Source organism: Cavia porcellus, unplaced genomic scaffold, assembly GCF_034190915.1.
Source record: "Cavia porcellus strain 051 isolate PalLab524CR breed Dunkin Hartley unplaced genomic scaffold, mCavPor4.1 scaffold_23, whole genome shotgun sequence".
Taxonomy (NCBI): Eukaryota; Metazoa; Chordata; class Mammalia; order Rodentia; family Caviidae; genus Cavia; species Cavia porcellus.
In genome coordinates this window covers 5,647,501-5,662,625 of record NW_026947506.1, presented here as the reverse complement: position 1 = coordinate 5,662,625, position 15,125 = coordinate 5,647,501, and the positions used below count along the sequence as shown (strand labels likewise).

The window sequence follows — 15,125 nt, the reverse complement described above, 5'->3', positions numbered from 1 at the left end:
CATATGATAACCAGTAAAAGACTAATATACAAAACATAACACCAAAAAGAGGGTAAACAAATAAAAACAGGAAAAATACTATTCTGGTGTGAAAATATAAAACAAGGTTTAAAAAGAAACAGCAAAGTATATAAATAATACTGTAAAATAAATTCAAGTATGTAAATAATCATAATTAACATAAATGGGTTAACATTTTTCACTAAGAACTTAAATGTGGATATAAAAACTTCCGCTATAGTTTGTTTTTAGAAATCCCAACTAAAATGTAAGAGAAAGACTGACAGCAAAGAGGTAGAAAAAGAGCAGACAGATAACTAACCAAAATAAAACTGGTATAGTTATGTAAATATCAGATGCAACGGACTGTAAGTCATAAAAATTATTAGAATAAAGTGGCTGTAAAGGGATGTATATGAAAGACACTTGACTTAGCCCTGATGACCCGCCTTGTCCAACCAGTCCTTAACTCCTAACTGCACACCAGCTAGACACCTATCAGCTGACCAGTCCCTCAGTCTGACAGTCATCCAATCACCATCAGACACGTGAGACTTTGGAGAGACATTTCAGGTGCAACCATAAAACACTCTTGAGAAATTATACAAGGGTATCAAGGCTGCACACAGGAAAAAATGTATGCAGCGACTTTGTTGGTGAGAGTAAAGAAACCAGACATCCCAATGGTGACCAGCAGTCAGGTTGACAGAGCCACACTGTCCAGCCTGAAAGTGATTTCCCTGGAGCTGCTCCCATCACCTCGTCAAGTTTTACACTCCACCCATCATTTGTAAACATGAGTGAATATTGGGGTTATGAAAGGAGTCTGGGGAGAGCGCGCAGATTTTGCTTGTTGGTGTGGGGCAGAGCTAGTTCTCTGTAATTTTATCAAATTGTGATTCTGTGCATGATCAAACTTGAGAGCCACTGTGTTAACACTCATTTGCAGGAGGCCTGCCTGCTCTTCAGCTTACACAAAACAGAGCAAAACACGCAGAACAGGCTGCATGTCCTGTGTGGATTGCCCCCAGGTGTCCTGACAGAATCTGCTCTGAGGGGGGCATTTGGGAGTGGGCATCCAACCAACTGATGGGAACGGGCATTTGTTCATTCCTGAGCTTGGAGATCATTCGTACTTAGTATGTGTATTATATACAAGCATAAAACATGTTTCACCATACAAGTTTGAGTTAATAAAGTAAGAAATCTTTACATTGAGGCTGTGTCCTCCAGTGAGCATCTGCAAGCCTGTGGTCTGGGGTTTTCCCTGCCGACTTACTGATTTCCAATAGTGGTGTTTACACTGTCTTGCTTCTTCTGCTCATTAGTAGCCCTACCTGGAAGTGTTCATTCAGCTGGGACAAAGGGAGACTTTGCCCCTTTTTATCACCTCTGAGGAATTAGGGAAGTTGCTTTTGTGGATTGCAGGTTTCCTGGACCAGATAGGGACAGTTGTGGAGAGCAGGGAGCAGGGTGGGGGTCATCGGCTTGCAGGGACTATGCTGTGACCCAGAGCCAGTGGAGGTGAGCTGGTGTAGGGCACAGAGGGAGGTCTGCAAGGCCCTGGCAGAGCCTCACCATGAGGAAGGCAATTGGCAGCTAATGGGCTGGTGGAGAGCTGTGCCAGGTCCTGCAGGAGTGCTGGGCAGACAGAGCACTACAGGTAGGGGCTGCAGATGAGGGTGGCCAGGGGCGGGGCTGCCCACCCACACCAGTTACAGCACAGCTGCACCTGAGTTCCTTAGCCACTCCTGCCAGGTGCACTTGCAGAAAGGTCCCCTGCCACCTGCTAAGTCAGCTCTTGCTCTTGCTGTCCACCTTCTGGGCCCTCTCAGGCTCCCCTGCAGAGCGCTCCCCAGCCCCGATGACCTCCCCAGCTCGGTGAAGATCATGGCCTTCCACCCACCCCAGTGCTGCTGCAAAGAACAGTCAGTCTGCTCACCCATGCTCAGCTGCACCCCAGCTTCTCAGAGGCATGGACCCCCCTCCTTGCCCCAAGTGTTACACATTCAGTTCAGGCTTCCTCCTGGACAGAATTCCCTGTCTGCTGCCCCTTTTCAATTCCCGTGCTCGAGGGTAAAGTGGGAAAATGACTGGATCTGTCTCACACAACTCCGAAGGCTCTCGAAATGGTGATGGTTGGCGATTTCTTCCTACGATGATAAGGAAGATGGTCACAGGACGGGGTTAAGTCTGACTCTGCACGGCCGTGTCCTGGTGCCTGGTATGGAGCACAGTGCAGAGCAGATGTTGGGTAGATTTTTGTGGAATGAATGAATGAATGAATGAATGAATGAATGGTATTGCAAAGTTTGCATGCAGATATTGTCATACAAGCAGTCTCAGTGTTGCAGGAAGCCCAGGGTTCGCTGCCTGCATCAGGAAGATGACTGCCAAGTGGAGGCTCAGCCTTTGCGCAGGGCTGATGCTGCCCCTGATTCCTGACAGTGTGGGGTCCTTGGGGCCTGGCCCTGTGGAGACCTAGGTGAGGTGATTTAGCCTCTGACACGCTTTTCTGGCCTTCATGGAGAAGGGTGAAGAATCCCGTGTGGGGTGTAAGTGGTGTCGGTGACATGACAGGGACCCCATTCTTGGACGTCTTGGGCACTGGCTCTTGGGGCTGTCGTCATAGATGCTCTGGGTGGGCTTTTCGCAAGGACAGGTCCTGAGCTGATGGTAAGCATGGGTCTGGTTATTCCTCCAGGAGATCAGTGACCCTGAGATCCTGGATCTGGTCCACAGTGCCCTGGGCAGGATGACCGTGGTCCGGCAGATATTCCCTTCCGCGAAGGACAATCAGAAGTGCATGAGGAACAATCACCGCATCTCCTCCCTGCTCTGCGACCCCCAGGAAGGCTACCTTCAGATGCTGCAGGTCAGTACGCTCTCCCCACCTCCGGGGACCCGGGATTACACCCTTGACCTGTGGCAGGAGACTCGCCGGGCTTTCTGGGTGCCAGCTGAGTGCTGTCGTCCTCAGACTTTAATTACTCAGACTGCCGTGTGCTGCAATTGAAGCTTGTTGACTGACTGGACCGTGTTCCTGTGTAGCTTTAGCAGGCAATTAGGCCTGTTGTTAGTACACAGGGTCTGTTGGCTCTCCAGGTGCCCCTGTGATTTACCGGTTACACGCTAGGTGGAAAGGAGATTGGGGGCCTCTTAGGCCTTGAAAACTGGTTCCTGAGTGTCTGGCAGGGGGCTCTTCCATGTTAGAAGTCACCAGTGGAAACAGGGCGTCTATAGACTGGGAGTTGGCCTGGCCCACCTGTTGAGAGCTGAGGTCAGAGTCAGCCAGGACTCTGCTGGGTTCGAAGCTGAGCAGAGAGAGGCCAGAGAGCAGGCCTAGGACACGACCCCCAGCTCCTTCCAAAGCAAGCAGTATCAAGGGGCTGCAGTCGGTCGGTCCTTTGCTGCCCAGCACGTGAGCACAGGCACTGGCTTGTCCTGTGGCCGTGGGATGGGATGGGGAGACTCAGGCTGGCTGCATCGAGTGGATTTCTGCCTGGAGATTGAGGAGCAACAGGAAAAAGAGTGGAGACTGCCCGCTGGTCATCCCGAATCTGCTTTCCCATTAGGCATGTCATGCCCAGAGAACTGTTACTGCTGTTTTCTGGAGGCCACGTGACAGAGGGGCATTTCCAGTTGGGTTTATGAAAGCTGGCCTAGAAGTTTGCATGCCTGACACCCTCACCACTTAGTGTTTGGAACCAGCCCTGCCTTCTTCATGCAGACAGGTGACGCGTGGACACCAGGGCTTCTGGCCAGAGGGGGCTGTAGCTGCCCCACCCCAGGACCTTTGCAATCGTCATAACAGGGGCCCCACATCTTGGGCCGGGGGGGGGGTGGTTTCTGGAATCTTGAGTGGGCTGTAGACATCATAATTTGCCAAAGCATTGAATTTACTCTATAATCTTATATTTGGGGAGGAAAAAGAAAACATGTCTCAATAGATGACAAACATGAGAAATACAATCATTCTTTGGTTCACATTTTTGTTCGAGAACAACTTGGTTTGCAGACAGAAGCATTTTGCAGAAGTTCACGTCTGTTTTCGAACTCAGCATCATGCACTGTGGAAGAATTTAGGTTCACGAACCCGGAGACCAGTGTACATTCTCAGTGGCTGGGAACCTGCAGACGCTGGTGCCCACTGCACAGGGAATCCATCAATCAGCTGGCTGGACGCACAGGGACCCTGCCAGCTGGCTGGACTGGATGGGGTGTGTGGGGTCTTTCCGAGGTGGAAAGGGGTTGCTCAAGAGGACCAATGGCCCCTGCACGGCATGGAGACTAGACAGGGTTGGGTTCATGGCTCAGCAAGGTCCGTGGTGCAGTTGTACCTTTTTGGAGGCTGCTGTGTGTGTTTCCTTCCTTCTTCTGGAGCCTGGAAGACGATAACCCTGAAAGTGCTTCTCATGGGGCCTGTGTGGGTCAGTCCATGTGCACAGAGATGAGGTGGACAGGGGACAGGCAGTGTCTGTGCCCCCAGCCCCATGCAGGAGGAGCAGTAGCTAAGCCCTCTGCCGTGTGTGGGGCCTGAGCCCCGAGGGCCTCCCTCATCTCCCCACGTGTTTCCCCCTCTCCAGACGCATGCTGCGGCCCTGCCTCACGTCCCTCTGTTCCACTCTATTTCCTGCTAACTCAAACTCAGCCTGCCAACAGGCACACAGAGGCCATTCTTCATCTCCTGAGCATGGGCTGCTCTCGCAGGGGTGAGGGAGAGAGGACAGTACTTCTCTCAGTCTGTGCTGTGGCCCAGAGTGTGCAAAGAGGAGGGGACTCAGTCTGCTTTAAAAGACACATGAGGTGCAGAGGACCTGTCCCCTGGACAGTGATGAGCGAGCAGGGACACCAAGGGACTGGAGCCCAGCTGCGGCCATCCGAGTACTCCCAGTAAGATGGCAGGCAGAGGTGCAGCACCGAGACGTGCAGCTGACCATTGCTGGACAGAGCACATGAGTTGTGGGACCAAGGGAGCCTCAGACACCCTCCTCCCTCTGCTCCTGCTGAGACCTGGCCTCCTAGGAGGAGGTGAACCCACGGGCTCCCCCGCAGCACCTCACAGCAGCAGGGCAGGAGCCAGACTGCCTGCGTACAAATCCCACTGACTCTGCTTCCTGGTTAGTTAATTATTTTACTCGCTTGTCATTCTGTGTCTCAGCTTCCTGATCTGTCGTCTGGGAACTAGACTATTACTTGGGCCCTAAAGCCAACGGAAGACTCAGTGGGAACAGAGCTGAGCTGTTAACAGTGTCCTTATTACTGAGGAGGTGGCCAGGTGTGTGCGCGTGCACACACACACACACACACACACACGCACGCACACACTAGTGTCCACCTGCCTTTCTGAACCTGCTTTTTGTTTTATTTTGAAGCGGCACCCCGGGTAGACGTGTCCCCCCACTCTATCCCCTTCCTGCCCGTTTTCCTGTCTGTGCCACTGGGGCAGGTGCTCAGTCGCAGATGCCTGGGTGGGAGGGGACCGGCTGTGTCTTTCACACCCATTTGGCTCTTCCTACAAGACCCAACCTGGTGAGGACTCGCAGGGTGAATCTGTTGGAAACGCAGGTCTCAACACAACTTAAGTCTCCTCTAGGAACCTCTTTGTCTATATAAAGCAAAGCACTTCATTAGAGAAATTTCCGTCTCCATTTTTACGCCTCCGCTTCCTTGTGCGGGGCTGTGATGGGGAGGAAATGTGGATTTATTTACTCCTGCCCAGCAGCCACTTGGGCAGCCTGTAGATTCATCTCATTCGCAAGCGTTCCCTTCCAGATTCTTAGAAACCATTACCATTTCTCTCTCGCCTAATGATGGCGTGGAAGGCAAACTAATTTCTCCTAGCCTCTAGCTGTGAGATTTATGGAGAAGACACAAACATGCTTCCAACAACCAACTCAAGGAAAAGAAAAACATTGATGTCATGGGTTATTAACTTTGTCTTGATGAAATTAATGAAAATCCTCTTGGAAATGGAGCTTTCTAGTCTGTCTCCATTGCGTCCCCAGACAGCTGCAGTTGGGCTGATAATTCTGGCGTAGGGGTCCCCGTGAGGACCATCAGGAAAGGGGCATTTCTGCAGCAGGTCCTCTTCCGGCTTCTCTGTCCAGCTGGCCTCAGAGCTCCGTCTTCCTCTATTAGGGGTGTGGCCCAAGCTTCCTGTGTTCCAAAGCCAGCCAGGCGCTCTTAGAGCAAATCAATTGGGTTGCTGTTTGGTCATAAGTCCCTAGAAGAAAAATCCCTAAATGAGTGAGTCCTAGTTGTCTGAAAGCATTGTACCTGCCAGTGTGCAGCGGCCCCCTTTATCTTTCCTTACAAATTGTGGTCTGATTTGGGTGTTGCTCAGTCTTGTTTTCTTGACAGTTTAGTTTAGGGCTTGCCTGGCTCAGCTAGTAATAAAAGTGATCACCGGCCCCTCGGCACCCGAGCCTTTGCTAAGCTTTTACGGCAGCCTAGCTCTGAGGAGACTCTGCCTGCTGCGTGACCTGGTGACTTCAGGCCTGTAACTGAAATAAGGGGTGAATTATCACCTTGCCACCTGATTTACAGTCACACGTATTTGCAAAGGGGGCAGACAATGATGTAAACTGTGTGGTCTGGTCCCCGAGGAGCCTGCTCCAGGGATGAGGCCTGGAGGCGCCCATGGAATTGTCCTTGAGTGCCCCCTTAGCTGGGAATCCCCCTTCTTGGTGCATCTGAAGATTGCTAGAAGGCTGACTGAGCTCGCTCCTCCTCCTGGGCTCAGCCTAGTAAAGCATGTCGCCCCGACACACCTCTGTTTCTTTGGAGCTGCCTGGCCTCTTCCCTGGTGGCAAGGTTATCAACCTCTTAGGATAAGCCTTTGCTCTGGAGACTTCCCCAAGCTCCTGACATCCCGAAGGCCCAGACACAGAAGCCTGACGGGGAGAGCAGAGTCCTGTGCTGCAAACCAGTACCCAGAGGTCTCTGGAGGCTGTGCAGGGGTTTGGAGGCCATCAAGCCTCAGGGATGGACAAACGTCCTCTCCTTTGTCCCACCTGCCCTCGGTTCAGCAGAGCCCCCTGCATCCTCTTCACCCTCTGCCGCCATCTGCTGCATCCTCTGACCTGGCCCCGGTGCCCTCTCTCAGGACGCGTGGGCTGGCAGCAGTTGGCACCGTGACATTTCGCAGCACCAATTCCTCCAGTTGTGGCATCTGGACATCAGCCTGTCCTCCTGGCTGGACCTTCTGTCCGCTGTTTCTCTGACATTGCTGTTCTAACAGTGTTGCCAGTGCCTGTTGTCTGCCTCTGTAATATCTCCAGGACGGTCTGCTTTACTCGACTAACGAGGCAGGGGAGGGCTCCTGGGCTCTTCAGGAGCCCCCAGGAAATAAGTCTTTCTCATGAAAATGTCCCCGCATTTCTGGCTTTGGTATTGCGAGGCTAGTGACCAAGCCTGAGATACAGCTGGCCTATGTGCCCTGTCCCTGGCCCTCCCTGCACCTGCCTGTGTCTTCGGGGATGGTCCTGACTGACATGGTGCACGAGGCCCCCCGGGTGCCCTGAGCATGGCAGCAGCAAGGCTGGAGCACCCCAGGGAGGAGTGCCAGGGAGACAGGCAGACTGCGGGGCATGCAGCAGGGGCATCCTCTGACCTGCTGTGTCCTGGCCCTTCCAGGCTGATGGGCATGGGCAGAGGCCTCGGCCTCCATCTCCAACAGGCCTGGCAGCCTCCAGCTATCCGGAGGGGCTCAGCGCATTGGGGGCCCTCATCAGTCCTTCGGTAGGGGGGCAGGGCCTGGGGGTGGAGCAATAACAGGGCTGCTTCCACCCGACCTGGTCTCATCCTGGAGCGAAGGCAGCGCCTTCCGTGGGTTCTTCCCGTTATTTTCTGCTCTGTGGCGTCCTCCTGAGAAGTCCTCTCCCGTGCCTACAGCTCCGTGTGATGCCCTCGTCCTCCAGCAGTTGTGAGGTTTCTGTTTTATGTCGCAGCCTTTAACCCCTTAGATTTTGTTTTGTGACAGGCAAGGTGGGGACCTCGTGTCAGTCTTCTGCACGTGGATGGTCAGTGTCACTTATGAAAGGGGCTGACTTTCCTCCAGCGTGCTTTGGGCTGCTCTGTCAGGTGTCAGCTGTCTCTGGGAGCCGGCTTTGTTGCTGCATCTTTTGTTGGGTCACATCAGCTCATCAGCCGGCATGCTTGATTTCATGCCCATGCCACTCTGTTTTTGTTACTATGGCTTTGTAATGTAACTTCAGATCTCATCCTGTGCTAGTCTCAGCACTGCCCTTTGGACTCAGGACTGCTCTGGATACTGCAGGCTTTTTCTGATTCCATGTACATTTTGTGTATTTTTTAATGTTTGTAAGGAGTGTTGCTGGAGTTTTAATTGGAGTAGTGTTGAATGTGTAGGTCACTTTTGGTGACCTGACTATTTTAACATTGGTTCTGACGGCCCTCAAACAAAACGTCTTCTTAGTGTCTGTCTTCAGTATTTTATAACTTTCGTTGCAGAGGCTTTGCCTCCGATTAGGTTGATTTCCAGGCATTTTAAGTTTTTGAAAACTTTTGTGAATGAGATGAATCTCCTGATGTCTTTCTCAGGATGCTCATTATTGTTGAACAGGAATGCCAGTAATTTTTGTGTGTTGATTTTATACGCTGCACTGAATTTATCAGGTCTGAAAATTTTCTGGCGGAGTTTTTGAGATTTCTCCATAAAGGATCATGGCGTCTGCAGATAGCGACAATTTGATTCTTCTTTTTATTCATACCCATTTCTTTTCTTCTCTTGCCTAATTCCTCTGGCTAATGTTTGGCGTACTGCATCGAAGAGGAGTAGTGAGCAGGGCAGCATTGTTTCGTTCTTGATTTTAGAGGAAATGTTTTCAGTTTCATCCATTCAGTATGACATTGGCTGCACGTTTGTTATAGAGGGCTTCTGAGTTTGAGGTAAGATGCTTCTGTACGTGTTTTTATCAGAGTTTTCTATCATACTGGATACTGGATTTTATTGAAAATATACCGTGTAAGTATGGAGATTGCTATGTGATTTTATGCTTGGTTGTACTTACGTGGTGTATCCTATTACTAACTGACATAGGTCAAACATCCTGGCATCCCTGGGATGAAATCAGCTTGGTCGTGGTTTATGATTTTTTTAAATAGGTTATTGGATTCGGTTGGCAAGGATCTCAGAGGACTTTTGTATCTATGTTCATCAAGAATTTTCTGTAGCTTTTGAGTCTTCATCCTATTTTGTTATTAGGATAATGCTAGCATCATAGACTGAATTCAGAGCATTCCTTTCGTTTCCATTACATGGAGAAGTGTGAGAAGCACTGCTCTTAGGTAAAATTCAACTGTAAATCTTTCAGGTCGTGGGTTTTTTTTAGGTTGGGAGAGGTTTTATTACTCCATCAGTTTCATTGTTCCTTATTGATCTATATATATGGTATCTTTTTGGTTCAATTTTGGTAGGTTGTGTCTAGAAATTAATGTATTCTAGATTCTACATAAAAGTTGTCAAAATAATTTCTAATGTCTGGATTTCAATGGTATATATTGTGATTTCACCTTTTCTATTTCAAATTTTATTAATGGAGACTTTCTCCTTTTTTGGGTGATTTTGACTAAGACTTTATCAATCTTTTTATCATTTCAATTAGCCAACTCTTTGGCTTATTAATCTTTTATGCTGTTTTTAGTCTCAATTTCATTAATTTTTGTCTTTGTGGCTTCTTTTTTACTGCTGGTTTGAGGTGTGCCTTGTCTTGTTTTTCCGGGATCTTGAGCTGTGTCACCAGGTTATTCACTGGGAATACCTCTGCGTTTCTAATGTGGCACTCACAGCTGTGAACTTCCCTTTAGAACCGGGTTCAGCATCCCCACAGATTGTGATATGTTGTTTCCATCATCGTTTGAGTCTAGAATTTAAATTTTCACCCAGTTTCTCTATGACAGACCAAAATCATTCAATCTCTGTATGTTTGTGTAATTTCTGTGGTTTCTTTTGCTGCTGATTTCTATTTTCATTTCATTGTGATCTGTAAGGAGCATGAGATTATTTCAGTTTTGTATTTATTGAGATTTGCTTTTTGACCTAAAATATCATCTATTTTGTAAAAAATTTTATGGGCTGTTTAAAAGAATATATATTGTACCATTTTTGGGTGAAACCCTCTATATATATCTGTTAAACCCTTGTAATCTGTAGTACATTTTAAGGCTGTTGCTTGCTTGCTGAATTTTGCTTTGCTTTGTTTTGTCTGACTGACCTGTCACTCTGTGAGAGGGGAGCATTGAAGCAGCGCCCCCCAACATTGTACTGGCGTCTGTCTGTCCTTTTATGTCAAGCAGTGTTTGTTTTATGAAACCAGGCGAGCTGATGTTTAGTGCATATATTTAAAGTCACCTCTTGTTGGTGAATTTTCCCTTTATTAATATGTAGTGGCCTTGTTCTTCTCTTTTGAGCAGCTTTAGTTAAATCAAACTTTGTTAGATGCAGGTGTAGCTGCTCCTGCTTGCTTTGGGGCTCCAGTTCCAGTTCCCTCTCACTTTTAGGGTATGTGTGTATTTTCAGATGAGGTGTGTCTCTTGTAGACAACAAATAATGCTTTTTAGTTTTGATCCAGTCTTCTCATCTGTGGCTTTTAACAAGAGAGCTAAAACCATTCAGGTTGTGTTATTATGTGTATTAATTCCTGTCATTGTGTTGTTTTTCCAGTGTTTAATTAACTTTCCTTCCTGGTTTGTTTACTCTTGCAATGACATTCACTTTCCCTTGGCCTTATGGTGGTTTTTGTTGTCATCGTGTGTGTTAAGGATTCCCTTAAGTATGGTCAGCAGCTTGGTGGTCTGCTTTATCCTTACCGTGGGAGCTCGGTGGTTCTCCTTTGATCTTGAGGGACAGCCTTGCAGGATATGGTAACCTAGGTTGGTGACTGTTTTTTTTTCAGGGGTTGAAACACATCATCCCAAGCTGTGTGTAAGACTTCTGCTGAGAAATCTGCTGTTGTTTTGGATGGGATTTGTCCTCATAAGTTATTTGGCATTTCAGTCTAGCAGCTTTTAATTTCCTGTCTTTTTTCTGAGTTTCTGGCCTCTTGACTGTGACGTGCTGTGGAGGGCTTATTTTCTGGTCGTGTCTTCTATGGTTCTAGATGCCTCCTTTACCTGGGTAACGTCTCATTTCACGGATTTGGGAAATTGCCTACAATGAGTTCAGTGGACGGAATTTTTATGTCTTTGGTCAGTCCTTTGACACCTCCGTAAGACGGATGATTCTTACGTTTGTTCTTTTCTAGCTGTCCAGGAATCTTGTCTAACCTTTTCCTCATTTCTTATGCATTTTTCATTATTATTGACTAAATGTTCTAGATCCTCACCTTGTCTTCAAGACCTGGTAACCCTTTCTGACTCACCTGGTCTACTGCTGAGACTTTCAGTGGGGTTTTTATTTGACTGGTTGAGGTCTTTATCTCCCGGATTTCTGCTTGGTTCTTCTTTTTAAATAACCGCTGTGATTGTTGCAGTGGTCTTTGAGGCCCTGCATTGTGTCCTTTAATTCACTTAGCTGCTTAGTTATATATTACTTAAATTCACCGGTCATCTTAATAATTGATTCATTCAGTTGCTCATTTGTCTGTTCAAAACACTGGCAGTGTTTTGAATTCTTTGGGGTTTTACTCATTTCAGGATCAGTGGGATCAGCTTTTGGGGAGCTCAGAAGTTTTTGGAGGTGTCTCCATGCCTCGTTTTCCTGTCCAGCTGTGATTCTTCACAGGGGTTTGCAGGCCAGATAGGAATACTCTCTTGCACTGTTGTGTGGGGTCTTTTTGTGGCGGGCTTTGTCTTCGTGATGTGCCTGGGGTGGCAGCTATGTCTCTAGGAGAGCGTCCCCCTCGTGCACCCGAACGCTAGGTCCAGCCCTGTAACATTGGAATAGGAGAGATTTCCAGTAACGTTACCAATTGAGACATGAACCGTGTATAATATTGGTTGATTAAGGACTAGGTTTAAGACATGAATGCTATTTTGGGAACAGGCATGTAATAAAATACAACAGCCTAGAAAAATTAAACTTCAATGACATTTACATTAATCCTAGTGGTATATATATATGAAAAAAAGACAGATCTCAATGGGACGGACCCAGTGCTGGCAGAGACATGGGAAGGACAGGACAGGAAGGGTGGCCCCGCGGTGCCCTTAGCACCGCTGTCCCAGGGCAGCTGGCAGCATTGCTGTCTTCAGGGCACCGTGCTCCACTCCGGAGCGCCTTGCTTTCTCAGGGCTCTGGCTGACAGGGCGCTGAGGGCTCCCCCAGGGGCTCTCAGCCTCGGCCTCCCAGCCCCGCTCCTGCCTTGCTCTCTGCGGCTGTCCCTGCCCTCTCTGTCCCTCACCAGCCCCCAGCCGCCCCCCTCCGCCACGCTTACAGTGGCATCCGTGCCCTGACAGACACAGCCCCAGCACCCGCCTGGCCAGCAGCTCCCCTCCCTCCAGGTTGCAGGCCCTGCTGTGCCGGTGCCAGGCGGTGCCTGATCACCAGCCCGAGGCGGCAGCATTGAGTCCATCTCCCTTTGCTTCCGTGCTCAGCGTTTCCAGCCGCGCTGGCCCCACTCTTTGCACCTCTCTGTCTCCCCAACCCTGCCATGCGCAGCTCCTGGGAGGTGCTTGTGGACAAGCATCTCTGACTCTGGGCCAGGTGCCAGCGGAAGTGCTGCTCAGCACAGCTGGTACCAAGGCTGGTGGTGCCCGCGTTGGGTGCTGAGCAGTGCCTGCCCGACCAGCTTCTTCCCCTGGAGTACTTTGTCTTTTCTCTCTCCAAACCTGTGCTGTAAGAGGAGCTGGGTGGGGCTGCGGCTGGCTTCTCTTTCCAGCTGTCCAGAAATTCCTGGATTTCTCCTCTTGCGTCCCTCCCGCTGTGTCCCCTGGTCAGTCTCCCCCACCACTCCCAGCCTGCCCAGCACCGGGAGGGTGGCTCAGCACCTCTGTGAGTACTGCTGTCTCTGGTCTGCCATGGTCAGGTCTACCTCCCTAGGGTCTATTCTTCCCTCCTTGGGACTCCAGACACCTCACAGAATTGTCTCCAATTCTCAAGCAACCAAGGGCTTCTACCTGGGCTTTTCAACAGACGCCAGCCCCTACCAAGGGCTCAGGGCTGGGTGTGCCTCCTGCCTCCTGGCCCATGTCCTCCTCTTCCTGGTTCCTTCCGAGGACCCAGCTCCCACCTTCATAGCTAGGATAAGGTAGACGTGTCTGCCTTGCCGGGATCTCCCACCGCATAGAGATGCACAGGTTCACGTGTTGTACATCTGTGCGGAGGTCCTGAACCTTCCGCAGCACGGCCTCTGTCCACCAGGACTTTCTTGTGGGAGGTAGCCTCTCTTCAGTGAGCTTGGCATCACTCTAACTTAGCGTTCACATCTAAAATGTGATGTCAAGCTAGCCACTCAGCTTAACTCATTCCAGAAACACGGATGTCAGGGCTTCCTTCGTGGCGGTGCTTATATTAGATGGCTCACAAATGCTGTCTTCATCCCACAAATGCTGTCTGTCTTCATCCCACAAATGCTTTTAAACTGGGAATGTTTTCATTTCATTTCATAGCATTTTGTTCAGTTAGAGAAGACAGCATGTGCAAAGATCTGGAGGTCTGTGTCAAAGGCTGAGTGTATGTAGTGTTGGGAGAAGAGGGTGCCACCAGGGCAGTGCTCTTAGAGATGCTGTGTGGCAGGACATGCATCTGAGAAGGTTACTGGGCAAGATGTAAGGGAAGGGCTCGAGGAAGAGGTGAGGCTGCTCAGGCTGTGCAGGAGTGGTGTTAGGTGACCACTTCTTGGAAGGGAGGGACCTGCCCAGGCAGGTGCTGGGTACAAGTGGCAGAGTACAGAGCACCGTGGCTCTCATCATGCTGGCTGCAGTGACCCATGCACCATCCCTGTCTTCAGAACCCCTTGCCTTCCGAACCCCCTGAAGTCCTGGGGGCCTCTTTGAGGGAGCTGCAGAGCCAGAGGCTCCCAGGGCTGGGCCAGTGCTGCAGCACAAGGGTCTGGCCTTGGACCACAGTGGACCATGCTGTTCGGTTCAGGAACCTGGGTCAGAGTGCCAGGGAGGCCCCCACCTCCAGTCACACGTTCTGTGGAGCACCCCAGGCACAGAGAAGTGGCCTTTCCCTCAAGGGACAGCCCGGAAGGCCTGTGTCAGGCTTAGAGCCCTGTGTTAGCAGTGACTGTGCTGCACAAGCTGGATACCAGCTTCCTGGCCAGCAGACTGCAGGTGGAGTTGGGAGCTGGGGATTAGGGCCGAGCTTTGCTCAGACTGCTGACCCCCAAGCTGTGGAAGTCACACAGGTCCCCTGTGTTCCTTCCAGAGACCAAGGAGACGAGGATGGGAGGTGTTGGCAGACACAAGTTGGTTTTCCTAGCAGCGCTCTGGTTCACAACCTTGCCAGGCACCAGCCACTCGGGATAGCCCAGTGGAAGCCCAGAGCTCACCCACCTTGAAGTCGGGAGCCCCTCAGCTCCTTCATTGGTCCCTTCCATTGTTCTGAAAGTAATACTGCACGCCGAGAGCTCAGAACAGGCTTGGCACATGGAGCTGTTGCCACCTGCATGTTGCAGGGAATCAGCCAGGGCTGCTTCGGTGCACCTCACCCAGGGCCCGGATCACTGCTTTTATTGCCATCAAGGTAAAATCCAAGATGGTGACATGGTCTTGTCAGTGGCGCTCAGGAGTTGGGTGTGAGTGGAGGTTTAATTTTGCCCACTCCGAGGACATTTATCGATTGCATGCTGTCTTCATACCCCACTGAAAGCACTCGGGTTTGGCAGTAGGCAGATCTGGCCCAGGCTGGCATGAGTCCACAGCTACCCAGCGTCCTGTCGGGGCCTCCAGCCTGAGCTGTGCATGTGGCCGCATGGGAGTCTCGTGGGAAGGAGCGAGTGAGGAATAAGGCAGAGGTCTCCAGGGGGCTGTGAAGCAGGCCCCTCCAGGTGTCTCCTCGCGTACAGCAGCGACCCCAGGCTCGCAGGAGAGCAGCTTCCTACCGGAAGCGGGGAGGGAGAAGCAGAGAAGGTGGCATCGAGGATCAACAGGATGTTTGGAGGAGAGTGTGAAAAAGAACAAATGAAGGAGGCTGTGTCCCAGGTCAAAGTCGGGAG

The 15,125-nt window shown here is 50.3% G+C and overlaps 1 protein-coding gene across 5 annotated transcripts in view; it reads left to right on the top strand.

Moving 5' to 3' along the window:
* Positions 1–15,125, top strand: part of LOC100724914 (glutamate receptor ionotropic, delta-1) — a 580,436-nt gene that overhangs the window by 359,244 nt on the left and 206,067 nt on the right. For all 5 annotated transcript variants that reach the window (XM_063233725.1, XM_063233729.1, XM_063233727.1 and 2 more), the window contains one exon: positions 2,705–2,875. In XM_063233725.1, the coding sequence (XP_063089795.1) occupies positions 2,705–2,875 (171 nt within the window). The remainder of the gene's footprint in view (positions 1–2,704; positions 2,876–15,125) is intronic.